At 38.3% G+C, this 12839-nt stretch overlaps 1 protein-coding gene across 1 annotated transcript in view; it reads right to left on the bottom strand.

The window, feature by feature from the left end:
• The window catches only part of DOCK4 (dedicator of cytokinesis 4), a 481731-nt gene that overhangs the window by 36445 nt on the left and 432447 nt on the right, over window positions 1-12839 (bottom strand). The window contains exons 36-38 of the mRNA XM_023737032.1: window positions 8105-8253; window positions 6315-6401; window positions 3836-3940 (exon numbers count right to left, since the gene is read on the bottom strand). Of these exons, the coding sequence (XP_023592800.1) occupies window positions 3836-3940; window positions 6315-6401; window positions 8105-8253 (341 nt within the window). The remainder of the gene's footprint in view (window positions 1-3835; window positions 3941-6314; window positions 6402-8104; window positions 8254-12839) is intronic.

Below are 12839 nucleotides of genomic sequence, written 5' to 3'. Positions count from 1 at the left end.
TGGTCTTTGATCTTCATCAGTAAGTGCTTCAAGTCCTCTTCACTTTCAGCAAGCGAGGTTGTGTCATCTGCATATCGCAGGCTGTTAATGAGTCTTCCTCCAATCCTAATGCCCTGTTCTCCTTCATATAGTCCAACTTCTTGAACTATTTGCTCAGCATACAGACTGAATAAGTATGGTGAAAGGATACAACCCTGACACACACCTTTCCTGATTTTAAACCATGAAGTATCCCCTTGCTCTGTTCGAACAACTGCCTCTTGGTTTATGTCCAGGTTCGCATGAGCACAATTAAATATTCTGGAATTCCCATTCTTTGCAATGTTGTACATAATTTGTTATGATCCACAGTCAATAAGACAGAGGTAAACATCTTTATGGTATTCTCTGCTTTCAGCCAAGGTCCATCTGATATCAGCAATGACATCCCTCGTTCCATGTCTTCTTCTGAATCTGGCTTAAATTTCTGGCAGTTCCCTGTCGATGTACTGCTGCAACAATTTTTGAATTATCTTCTGCAAAATTGTACTTGCATGTGATATTGATGATACTGTTTGATAAGTTCTGCACTCAATAAATTCTCTCAACAGATAATAAATTTGGTTGATATATTCCTTACTGCATATTACAGGAGTCCCAGAGTGGCCTGAATGCCCTAATAACTTGAAACATTTTTAAACAATTGTGTTATGAAACAACAGTTTGTAAAATCAGAGGAATTACTTTAAACACATAGGCATTCAAAAGTATTATGAAGTCATTTTGAAATAAAATAACTTTTGGGTCTGATATTTGGGTTGCCCAGAAATAAAAAGAAATTAACCATTTCTTCTATCAATATTTTTTTTAAAACTACATCTTTATTTAGGTACAACTCACATAACTTATATGCCATAAAACTCACCCTTTTAAAGTATACAGTTCAGTGGTTTTTAACACAGAGTTGTGCAACCATCATCACTATCTAATTTCGGAACATTTTCATCACCCCAAAAAGAAAACCTGTATCTATAAACGGCCACTTCCCTCTCTCCCTTCTTCCCAACCCCTGGCAACCACTAATCTTTTTGTCTTTAGGGATTTGTCTATTCTGGACATTTCAAATAAATGGAATCACATAATTTTTTGGCCTTTTGTGACAGGCTTCTTTCATTTAACATAATGTTTGTAAGGTTCGTCCATGTTATAACATATATCAGTATTTCACTCCTTTTTATTGCTGATTAATATTCCATTGTATGGATATATCATATTTTGTTTATCCACTCATGCTGACAGACATTTGGGTTGTTTCCACTTTGTGGCCATTATAAATATTTGTGTACAGGTTTTGGGTAAACGTATGTTTTCAGTTCTCATGGGAGTGGAATTTCTGGGTCATATTCGTCAATACTCTTTAAAAACCCATTTTCCATGAGGGGAAAAAACTATTTAGATCATACAATTATATAGATGTATTAATTTATTTGATTTTTAAAATTATCTTGAAATTGCTCAAACAATAAAAGGTAGCTTTTATGTTGATCTTTGTTTTTAAATGGAAGAGCAGACCAGAATCTGATTTCCTAAAAACAGGTCTAGCCTCATGATTCTCCAGAGTGCAATGCCCTTCAGACACCAATAGAGGGTAACCTTTCCCTTTCATTTTCAAGGAAAAGCCATTTATATTCTGAAAAGCCGCTTTTAAAAGACTGATGATATAAAGATTGATTTATGCTAATTACCTACCTTTTTAACAAAATTTATTCTATTAGCTGATGCAGTTTTCTAATTTGCTAAACTCCCTTTAAAATTATGGCCCCTAAATGACTTCTGATTTTAACTTTACACATTTAATTATCATTAATTGCACTTACTAGATAGCTGTCTAGGGTATCTTACAGTGTGCTTGCTAGATAAATTCAAGAGTTTGCCCAGGGCTATATCATGCCCTGGCACTTTTGCCTTCCTGGGCCCCTTCTTTCATAAAAAATATTGAAAATTATATTGTATGACTAATTTGGTATAAAGATGAATATGTCAATATTAATACTATGTAACACATAATTATATAATATACAATGTTATGTATATGACATATAATAACATTTTCTTTAACCCAGAAGTTTTTTTTCTTCTGATTTTCAAAAGAAATTAAAACAATTTCAGGGCCTTATAAAATATCATGATCCCTAAGCACTTTATTTACTGTGCGTAACAGATTAGTCAGCCCTGGGTGCAATATGGAAAAACACTAATCTTTATTTTGTGTGATTTTGTGCTCGACAGAGGATGGGTGCTATGGGGGCAAGGTCACATCTGGACCATCTATAGGGTCTCTTTAGAAGGGTTGCTGACGACAGCCCAATCCTAGCATGTCCACTTTCAAAATATAATCTTTTAAATTTAGCAAGTGTTCTGAATTTGCCATTGCTGTTGATTGGAATCAAGCTTGCCTGTTTTTAGGTAGCCCATCTGCAGAGTCAATTTTGTGACCATGCACAATGGTGTGTGCACTCCTTTTAGAGCTACAGGAGATTTAACATTATGTCCATGTGGTCCCCAAATACTTGGACATTTCAGTCAGTCACAGAAAATATCAACCTATCATTTGATTATTTGTTATATGTGATACTAATTAATGTATATGCAACATCGTGTATATAATTAACATTAGTATAATAATACTTCAGGATATATATTTACATATTAATGATGTCCTTCATTCTGAAAGGCAAATAAGTTAATGTTTATTAAACAAATCTGACTTTTGAAGTCATATCTTTCTTCTCTCCCTTCTCTCCCAAGTTCTCCCATCCTGTGTGTCTATTCATACGTGTTGACACAGTCAAATCAAGTTCTGGGCAACACAAATACCAAAATATTTGTATAATGAGATTTAAAGTTGTAATAAGTTAACTCAATTTTACAAATTATCCCAAACACTTCTCCTTAGTTGCTTAAGGAGGTACACTTCTTCTTTCAAACAATGTTTTTAGATGAGGAAGATGTTAAGATGTTAAATATTCAAGCATGTAAGATATTACTTAGCACCAATATAAAAAATGGGGAAAAGAGAATCCAATATCTTATTATCCAGTAGGTATCTTAGATGGCTCCCTGGGTGGCTAAAATGGTTAAGCCCTCAACTACTAGCCAAAAGGTTGGCAAGTGGAACCCACCTACAGGCTCCTTGGAAGATAGGCCTGGCGGCAATCTGCTTCTGAAAACACTATGGAGCACAGTTCTACTCTGACACACGTGGGGTCACCATGAGCCAGGATCGACTCGATGGCAACCAACAACAACAACAGGTATCTTAGAACATTCAGAAAATTCTCCTTTGCAGAAATAGTTTCTAATAGCAAGAAATTGGATTTCTTCGTTGGATAATATTTATCTTTTCACAAAGTAATCAAATAGGCCAAACAATGTTCTTCACATGATTCTGGAGTTGGAGTTTCCACATGATGTGAACGGTAATGTTTTCTGTATTCTGTACCCTGCCCCTAATGCCCTCACGTTTTTCTCTAGTGCTAGTTTATATGGAAATCAAAGACTCAACAGAACAGTGAAAATCACACAAAGGTAACAACTATAACTACCAAAGACTGCTCAAAAATATCCTAGAGTAAACTCAGAAGAAGGGGACAGATAGTTTTATATCTTGGAAAATTATTCAAAACAAGATATTCTAGATTAGTACGGTATCTGCAAACTAAACGGGTAAAAAAAAAAAACTCTTGGTGTTATTACATGTCTTAAGACGATATAATATCATTAATATATTAATTTTTTCTTGACTGGTATAACTGTATGAGAAGCACAAAAGCAAATTAAATAGTACAGTACTTACTCGTAAGAAAAATGGGAATTTTTTCCCGTAAAATCCAACTCTGAAGAACTCTGGTTCAAGACGTTGTTGGTCCATAATTTTATCATACAAAGAGGCTTCCATCATCTACAAAGCACAGGAGAAGTTCTAAATATTTTGTTTCATCTTGTAGCTCTACCATTTTATAGATAAGAATATTTCTTCTGTATAAATGAGAACTTCATTTTAATTCAGTTTGCAGAAAAGCGGGTTTGACTTTCGTTTATACTTTAAGGATGGGATTGGCAAACTTGTTCGGTAAGTGGCCCCTAAAACCCGTTGCCGTCAAGTCGATTCCAACTCATAGCAACCCTAAGGACTGAGTAGTACTGCCCCATAGGGTTTCCAAGGCCATAATCTTTATGGAAGCAAAGGTGGGTTCGAACCACTGACCTTCTGGTTAGCAGCCGAGCACTTAACCACTGTGCCACCAGGGTTTCTGGTAAATGGGCAGAAAGTAAATATTTCAGTCATAACTACCCAGCTCTGCCAGCTCCACAGGCTCTAGTTTGCGGACCTCTGCTTTAAGGGATCAAGTGAATTATTACACGTTATCATCAGAAAGGAGCCCCTGGATGGCACAAATGGTTAAGCTAACCATTCGCTAGCCGAAAGGTTGAAGGTTTGAGTCCACCCAGAGACACCTCGGAAGAAAGGCCTGGTGATATACTTCCAAAAAATCAACCACTGAAAACCCTATGGAGCACAGCAGTCCTCTGACACGTGGGATTGCCATGAGTTGGAAAAGACTTGACAGCAACTGGATCAACAGAGAAAACTACTGCTATGCACATAGGGTTTATCTAGGAAATATTTTGTTCACATTCAAAAAGAAATGAACATGAGCTATTAGAAGCAAAATGTTTCTGGAAAATTCTAGTGCCATATGTACTCACCTATAGATGTACTTTCATCTTGTATTAAAACAAAAAAAAAAAACAAACCCCACAGGAGCCCTGGTGGCACAGTGGTTAAGACTCAGCTGCTAACCCAAAGGTCAGTAGTTCGAATCCACCAGCCACTCCTTGGAAACCTTATGGGGCAGTTCTCTTCTGTTCTACGGGGTCGTTATGAGTCCATCTTGCATTGGGTAATTCAATTAAGGAAATCTGGAAGGTGTAACCTTGCTCAGGTTGGACAGGGATAAACCGACACGCCAAACCAAAGGAGGCCCACAGTGCAAAATGCTGTCTGTGCTCAAAGCTCTTCAATGTATCTCTGACAAGGTTGAGATTATAAGGCATATAAAGCTATAGTTTCCCATTTATGGTATTATCATCCCCAGGGTTTGCAAAGAAAGACTAATATTGCACTTGAAGACTCACTTCCTCCCCCTGCCCCCTGTAACAGCACCCGAAAGAGCAGTTGGCATGAAGTGTAATGCTCTGGGTTTATAAAACTCTTAGTGACTATGGCACCCAAGGGCTCTCATGGGTAAACATTGTAACCTCGCTTCTGTTCCAGGGACAGGATGTCAAGAGAAGCACAGCAAAGTTTTTATATAAACCGCAGTGCCTGCCAGCGCCAGCATGATGGACTGAAGTTAAAACTAGGTTTTTCTCTCTGGTTTCATGTTAGGGGAAATATCGATGAGCTGATGACATGAAATACTACACCAAATGTACAGGGCCAGCTCTTGTCTGTTGAACCAGTTACTTGTGGTGTAAGGGACTGCATGAGCTGTTAAAGGCTTAGGGTATCATCTCTTAAACTGATATCTCAAAATTAAAAGGAAACCTCATTTTTTTTTTTTAATATATAAAAGCAGATGATCTTATTTTAGAAAGTCTGAATATATTAAGCACTCATCAGGTCCTTGCATATTATAAGATGGCACAAATGTTCCTGATTCTAAAGAATAAGGATTTGGAGGGCAAGGTGGATCTGTTTGAACATGAAAGCAAAGAAGGCATAAAACATTTGGTTCAGGGACACAGAATATTAAACTTCTTGACCTCGTGGGCACTAAGACCTTGGTTAAGGTTTAGCAAATAAAACCGTACTTCTAAAGTTACAGAGAGTCAATACCTATTGGATTTGGCCCCAAATTATTTTAAAATGAGTCAGCTAGCCATTTCTCCTATTCTGCTCTGCAGGTTATGGGGCTATGAATGATATATTGTTATAGAGATATGTGTACAAATAGAAAGCCCTTCAAACGATGTGTAGATTTCCACAATAAACTGAAGTATTAATCCTGGATTTGATTTTGTATTTGAGATGTGGTGTTTTAGAACAGATCAAGGGCTTACTTTTTACATATTAATCAAAGCATCACACAGATCAATTTGTCATTTCTCTATATAAATAGCAGAGTATGCTTCAGAGGAAACACATCGTAAAAAAAAGGTTTCTGCAAGACACATCAAGATGATCACAAAGTTAATTTCACAGAACCCCACTGGAAAGCTAAACCAAAGAGGGATGTCATAGCCTGATTAGGATGCGTCCAAGTACTTACCCTCATCTTGCTCAGGTTTCTGTAGTCATAATAGCTCTCGTACTGCTCTGCGATCTTCCGACACAAGATAATGCCATTCTCCCAACACTGCAGTTGAATAAATGACAGAAATGTAACAATCCCACAACATTTAGCTTCTGCCCAGAGTCAGGATGCGACTGCTTTTCAGATCATCAAGCCTTACTTCATAATCTTCATAATATAACTTTAATAGTATCCATCCAATTTTAAGCATGAAAAACCATGTAAAGTATTAAAGATCTTTAGAGTTGGAAATGATAATTTGCCACAACAGTCATTAACGTACAGTACAGAAACAGCGTTTTTTGGTGTCATTACAGAATCATCTTCATGTTCCATAATGGCCAGGTAGATGAACGTACACAGGCCCTCGGTGCTGAGGGGGGACTCACCACTGACCCCAAGGCCTCACTTTCTAGAACTGGCAGCCCAGATTCCTTACTTGGCTAAACGGCACTTGCAAAATGTGGGTGTATAACCCAGCTGGTTACTTTTGGCAGAAATGCAAAGATTCTTTGATCTAGCATAGAGGTTGACAAAATTGTTCTGCAAAGGGCAAGACAGTAAATATTTTTGGCTTTGCGGACCATGAACTCTTTGTCACAACTACTCGACTTTGCTGTTGGAGGGTGAAGCGGGCACAGAGATGAGTGAGAGGGGCTGTGTTCCAACAGAACGTTACCTATGGACCCTGAAGTGCAAATTTCATGTCATTTTTCACATGTCACAAAATATTCTTCTTCTTTTGATTTCTTTCAACCTTTTAAAAATGGAAAATGATTCCTAGCTTGTGGACTGTACAAAATCAGGTGTCAAGCCAGATCTGGCCTACCGGCCATAGTTTGCCAACCCCTTATCTAGCACAAACTCCTGGGAATGGGCCAATATATACAGCCAGAGATTTTGTAACAGTTTAATTCTACAGATGAAAACTTTACAGCAGAAGAGAACAAAGGCATTTATCTTGCTATTAACAATGATATGTCAGCATAGTTAGATAAATAATAAAGGAGGATCCGACAGAAGCAATTTCCCAGCATCAAACTTTCAAGTGTACCCAATTATGTTTTGTAGAAGAACAACAGCCACGGGTTGTATTTTAATATTCTGTTTAACCTTGGCAAGTTGTAAGATACATTTAAATCTACCACACGTATCTCCAAAGTATCCAAGTGTTCAAATCAAATAAACAACTGTAGTCAGAGTCACAAAGAGCACTGCAAGCCCCTGCAGAGGGAGAGATGTGGAACGAGGCAATGTACTGAATTGCTTTGTAGGTCAGTGAGATTTTTCAACACCCCATGGCATCTCTAAGCATATAATGGGATATTGTGAAATTCATTAAAGAAAGTAAGTTTTTTTTTTTTACTTACTTTTTCTTTTATCTTAAAAAATTATTTCATAAAAAAAAAGAGTGGAATGGGACAGAACACATTCTAATTTGGGTGATGGGGAGGTAATGATGGGTTTTCAGAGAATAAAAATGCCTTAATGTCAAAATTTCTAGATCAGTGTTTCTCAAAGTGTGGCCCAAGGTTCATATACATTGGAATTTCCTGAAGTACTCATTAAAATCACATATTCTTTGGCCCCATGCCAGATGGACTAAGTTAGAAAGTCTAAGGACAGAGCCTGGGAATTAGCATTTTAACAAGCTCCTAGGTGATTCTAATGCACATTGAAATTTGACGATCCTTGCTCAAGGAGGTGGGCATCAATGAACTAGAAATGAGAGAAAGAGAGACCACAGGTCAGGCAGGGCCACTTACTTTGCCTCTGTCAAAGTTCTGGATAATGGTGAGGTGCAGGTGCTCCTTGCGCTGCCATTCTGTTTGCATGGGGTAGGTCAGGAACTCCCTGAGGGGCCGGTCAGACCATTCCAGTAGCTCATCATATAATAGGAGAGTATATGCAGCCTCTGAAAGTCAAGTGGGAAGGCAATAATTGAGACAGGATCTCAAACAACCTCTCCTCAGATGGGGCCAGTTTCAGACAAATTGGAGAAAATACCACTTTCTGAATTTCATTATATAGAAGAAAAATGTCTAGAATGTATACAACAGCAGGTTAATGAATGATGACTTCCCCTGGATGATGGGTTATCAGAGATTTATATTTAATCTTTTAGCTTCCCTATATTTTGTTTCTTTTCCCCCTCCAATGGCTGTATGCTACTGGGATAATAAAAATGTTGAAGAATATCTTGTTGTAGCTGGTTCAAAGATGTAGGGCAGACATACCTTGGTTTGCTAGGAAAGTTCACTGGTAAGGTCCTTGGGGTAGGACTATGGGGCACCTTCAAAAAGGCACACTTAGGAAACAAAAAATGGAGGCTAAGTTCTTCTGGATAATAAATGGCTGAAAAAATTGAAACTGGGGGCCAGGGGGTGGGGTGGACAAAGCGCAGACAGAATTTGGGAAGGGCCAAGCAGCCAGAGACGAGTTGAGTGCAGGCAAGAGAAAAAAAAAAGCTTCTAGTACCAGAAGAGGGATTGGAGATGGTTAGATGGATGTGTGTTGGATACGTGTGTTTGTGTGTACATTTGTATGTATGTGTGTGTGTGAGAAAGAGAGAGAGAGAGAGATTGAGAGACAGAACGAGAGAGAGAACCAGAATGAACTGTGATGGGCCATGTGACATGACTCCCCTACTCGGACCCAAAAATCCTCAGGAAAGGCTCTGAAATCAGTCCATGTTTGGCGTGGTTGGATTTCTTGTGGAAACAAGTAAAGGCGTGATTTGCTGCAAACACAAGTGGAAATGGTGACATGTGGACTTAAGCAGAGTAGACATGTAGGTAGTGTACTTATTGGAATATCTGCCATTCTGCAAGTTTCTTCTTTTTAATGCAATAAATATGTCCAAATAGATCAAGGATAGGAACTAGAACTTATTGTGATTGATGAAGGACTATAATAATTTTTCCTCTAATACTGTAATAGCCAATTCATTCACCAAACTGAATAAAATGGACAAATCTTTATATTTTAATCCATTTCTCTACCTCCCCATTAAGTCTCTCAAAAGACATAATAATAACTTTTAACAAAATAGGAGCTCTGGTGGTGCAGTGGTTAAAGTGGTTGACTGCTAACCAAAAGGATGATGGTTTGAACCCACCAGCTGCTCTGCAGGAGAAAGATGTGGCAGTCTGCTTCCATAAAGATTTACAAAAACCAAAAACCCCACTGTCATCAAGTTGATTCCGACTCATAGCAACCCTGTAGGACAGAGTAGAACTGCCCTATGGGGCTTCTAAGGTTGTAAATTTTTACCGAAGCAGACTGCCATGACTTTCTCCTGCCGAGCAGCCGGTGGGTTTAAACCGTCAGCCTTTTGGTTAGCAGCCAAGCGCTTAACCACTGCACCACTAGGCCTCTTCCTGTAAACATTTACAGACTTGGAAACCCTAGAGGGCAGTTCTTCTCTGCCCTATAGTGTCACCATGAGTTGGAATGGACCCGATGGCAGTGGGTTTGATTTTGGATTTAACACAGTATCAGTAAGATTCATAATAATTATTATTCTTAATTTATTTGCCTTAAGGATAACTACACATAAAGCTCTAAAGTAACATGTTAAGCTCTTGTACTATGATTTGGCCATCTCAATGTATATAGTTGTAATAAGAAAGGCCTAAGATCCTATCACTCTTCTCTTGCCTCTTAAGTGTAGCTGTCCTGTGAGGCAAGATTCTAGCCTTTTTTCTTTTTCAATTACTTTGGTGAGCTCACACAATCTCCTGATTCCAATTACTGTTGCAAAATCTTTCCTAACTTAACCTACCAGCAGTCTCATATCACCCTCCATTCATTTTGTGAACTGTTACCAATATGATCTTCCTTAAATGCAAATGTTCATGTTCCTCACTTGATTAAAACCCAATGACTCTTGGCAGCTAATGGAATAAATTTAGGCTTCCTAAAGTGACACAGAAGGCTCTCCATGATCTGGTCCCTGCTAACCTCTCCACTCTCACATTTTCCCATTTTCTGTCCATGCAGTACAGGTAAGAAAGGAGCCCACCACTGTCTCTTCTAAGAAGTCTCAGTAGCTGCCAAGCCTCTCGCCTCCATATTTGGAGCCCCCTGGACCTCATCATCAGCTTTAGACTAATGAAGCAAGACGCAAGCTGACTCAGAGGCAGCCAGCACAAGAAAGTTGCCCACGAGGGATGTCTTCTGTTGCACAGGCACTGGCCAACCTCTCTCTTGTGGGACTGAACGTGAGATGCACAGAAAGAGAATCCACGAAAGGGAGTCAGTTAATTGGTGGGTGCAGAAACAGCTAAATCACTACTACGGAGGGTGTCAAGGAAGACTGCTTCTGAGGGGCAACGATTCTAACAACCAGATCACCAGATCTGACTTGCATCTTGGACAGCCTTCTAGATTTCTCTGAGACCTGAAATGGTTTCCTGATCTTTAGTTCCCTACATATCCTTGTAATAAACACCAAGAATCTAAGAAAACCTCATATGTTCCTTTGTCCTCCCTTGGTTTGCTCCTGCCATCTAAACAAAGGGCAGTTCCCCTCACATTCCATGCTGATTCACACCATGGGCCGTCACAGCCTGCTCCTTTAAACCTTCCCCCTTGAGCTCCGGAAACACTCCTTGTCGTTACTCGCTGTCTCTTAATGACCTAGCACAGGAGTTACCTTCTTTGTTTCTCAGTTTCTTTTGTGTTTTCCCACAGTACCTGAACACTCAGAAAATATTCTAGACACTAGCTGACTATTTCACAGTTAAAAGGATGAGGAGGGCTGAGGGAGCCCTTGGCGCAGCTGAAGCCTGCAGCTGCCCATGGAGAGTGCCTTAAGGGGCAAAGAAGGGTTGCCAGTCCCCAAAGTGTGTTCTAAATCAAACCTGCCCTGGGAAAGTCTAGGGGATGGTTGGTGGGTCAGGTGCAGGTAGGTGCCCCTGGGAAAGTCTGGGAAAACAGGTGACATGGGGAAGGAGTGAAGACAAATTACACCTGTTTCAGAATTTGGTTCAGGTAAATGATGATGTATATCTGGGGTAAATGGCGTGTGTAGAAGAAGCTATAGAAAATTTTTAGTATATAAAACATATACACCTTTCAGGTGTGAACAACACAACACACTAATGAGGCCAATTTGGAACAAATTAATAAATTGTAAATGTTTTATTGAAATATGTGGTCTATTTATTCTTCTGTATCTTTAAAGACAGTATTATATGTTGCAAAGGGAAGAATGAATCATATCCAAAATTCTCAACAGACAATCTTTGAAAAAGTGCTTATAGTTTTGAACAAAGGGCATCACTACATAATTAAATATGGGCATCTCATTATATTCTTTTGGAAGTGTACAGTAAGGACCTCAACATTGCAAAAAGAAATATTGGAGAAGAGTAGACTTGAATTAGGAATGGAGGGCACTGTCATAAATGGCTGGAAAGGGTTAAGTCATTTAATCGGAAATCTATAAAGATAGAAAAGCTTCTCCATCAATTTCACCTTTCCAAGGACACATAAAAATGAGGACATGAGACAAAAGAATAAAATGTTATGTGGGAAAATGACTTATTTCTTATAACTTTGGGGAACATAAAAAAACTACGAGTTGAGTAAATAAATTAAAACAAAGATTTCTCCATTTCTGAAATATAGTCGGATTTGGGCTTTCTTTTAGATTCTACGGAATCAAAATACATCTGTTACATATCTGGAATAGCTTGTCCTCACTTCTCTCTCTCTCTCACAGTTCCTTTTTTTGTGGACTGAAAAATAAAACAATTCTAGTTGCCCCCATAGATATAAAAACTGGGTTCACTATTTCTCTCAAAAATTGGCTACTAACTACTCACAAATGAACATTTAAAGCCTCAGGCAATACAGTCAGCTCAAATAACCCTAGTCTATTAACCAAAACTGTCATCATATCTGTGTGAAGAGATGCTGGGGCTTCCTTAGTAATTAAGGAATTACCAATATTAAAGGAGAAAATTTGCTCCCTAGGTGGTAAAATTTAATTAATGAGTCCATTCATTAGTGACACTACATCTCACGTTGCTAGGCGCTATTCTAAGAACTGAGAATACTAAAAAGAAGAAAATATGATCTGTCCTCAGGAAAACATGATCTTACCCTTCAACCAGGCAGATATATATGAATCCAGTTTGAACCTAATAGGATTGACTGTCTGCTAAACCAAAAGTACCAAAATTCCTTAGAAGATTTTAACAGAATCCAAAGTCTCACAACATAAAATTCAAAAGATCTAGCATACAATGCAAAATTATTGACATATAAAGAACCAGGTAAACCTAAACAACTCTCAGAGAGTAAAGGCAATCAACAAATATCAACCCCAAGATGACTCAGATGTTGGAATTACAGACAGACTATAAAGGGGCTATTTTACAACATAGCTCCACTAAGCAAAAGTGAACACTCTTGAAAAAAATAACAAACAAAAGGAAAAAAAAATGCCAAAAAGAAATTAGAGAACTGAATAATTCTTTACATTTTTTTTTT

The sequence above is a fragment of the Trichechus manatus genome, unplaced genomic scaffold (genome assembly GCF_000243295.1).
Source record: "Trichechus manatus latirostris isolate Lorelei unplaced genomic scaffold, TriManLat1.0 scaffold00096, whole genome shotgun sequence".
In the NCBI taxonomy this organism is placed as follows: domain Eukaryota; kingdom Metazoa; phylum Chordata; class Mammalia; order Sirenia; family Trichechidae; genus Trichechus; species Trichechus manatus.
The sequence above is the reverse complement of the archived record's forward strand: the minus strand, read 5'-3'. Positions and strand labels throughout refer to the sequence as shown.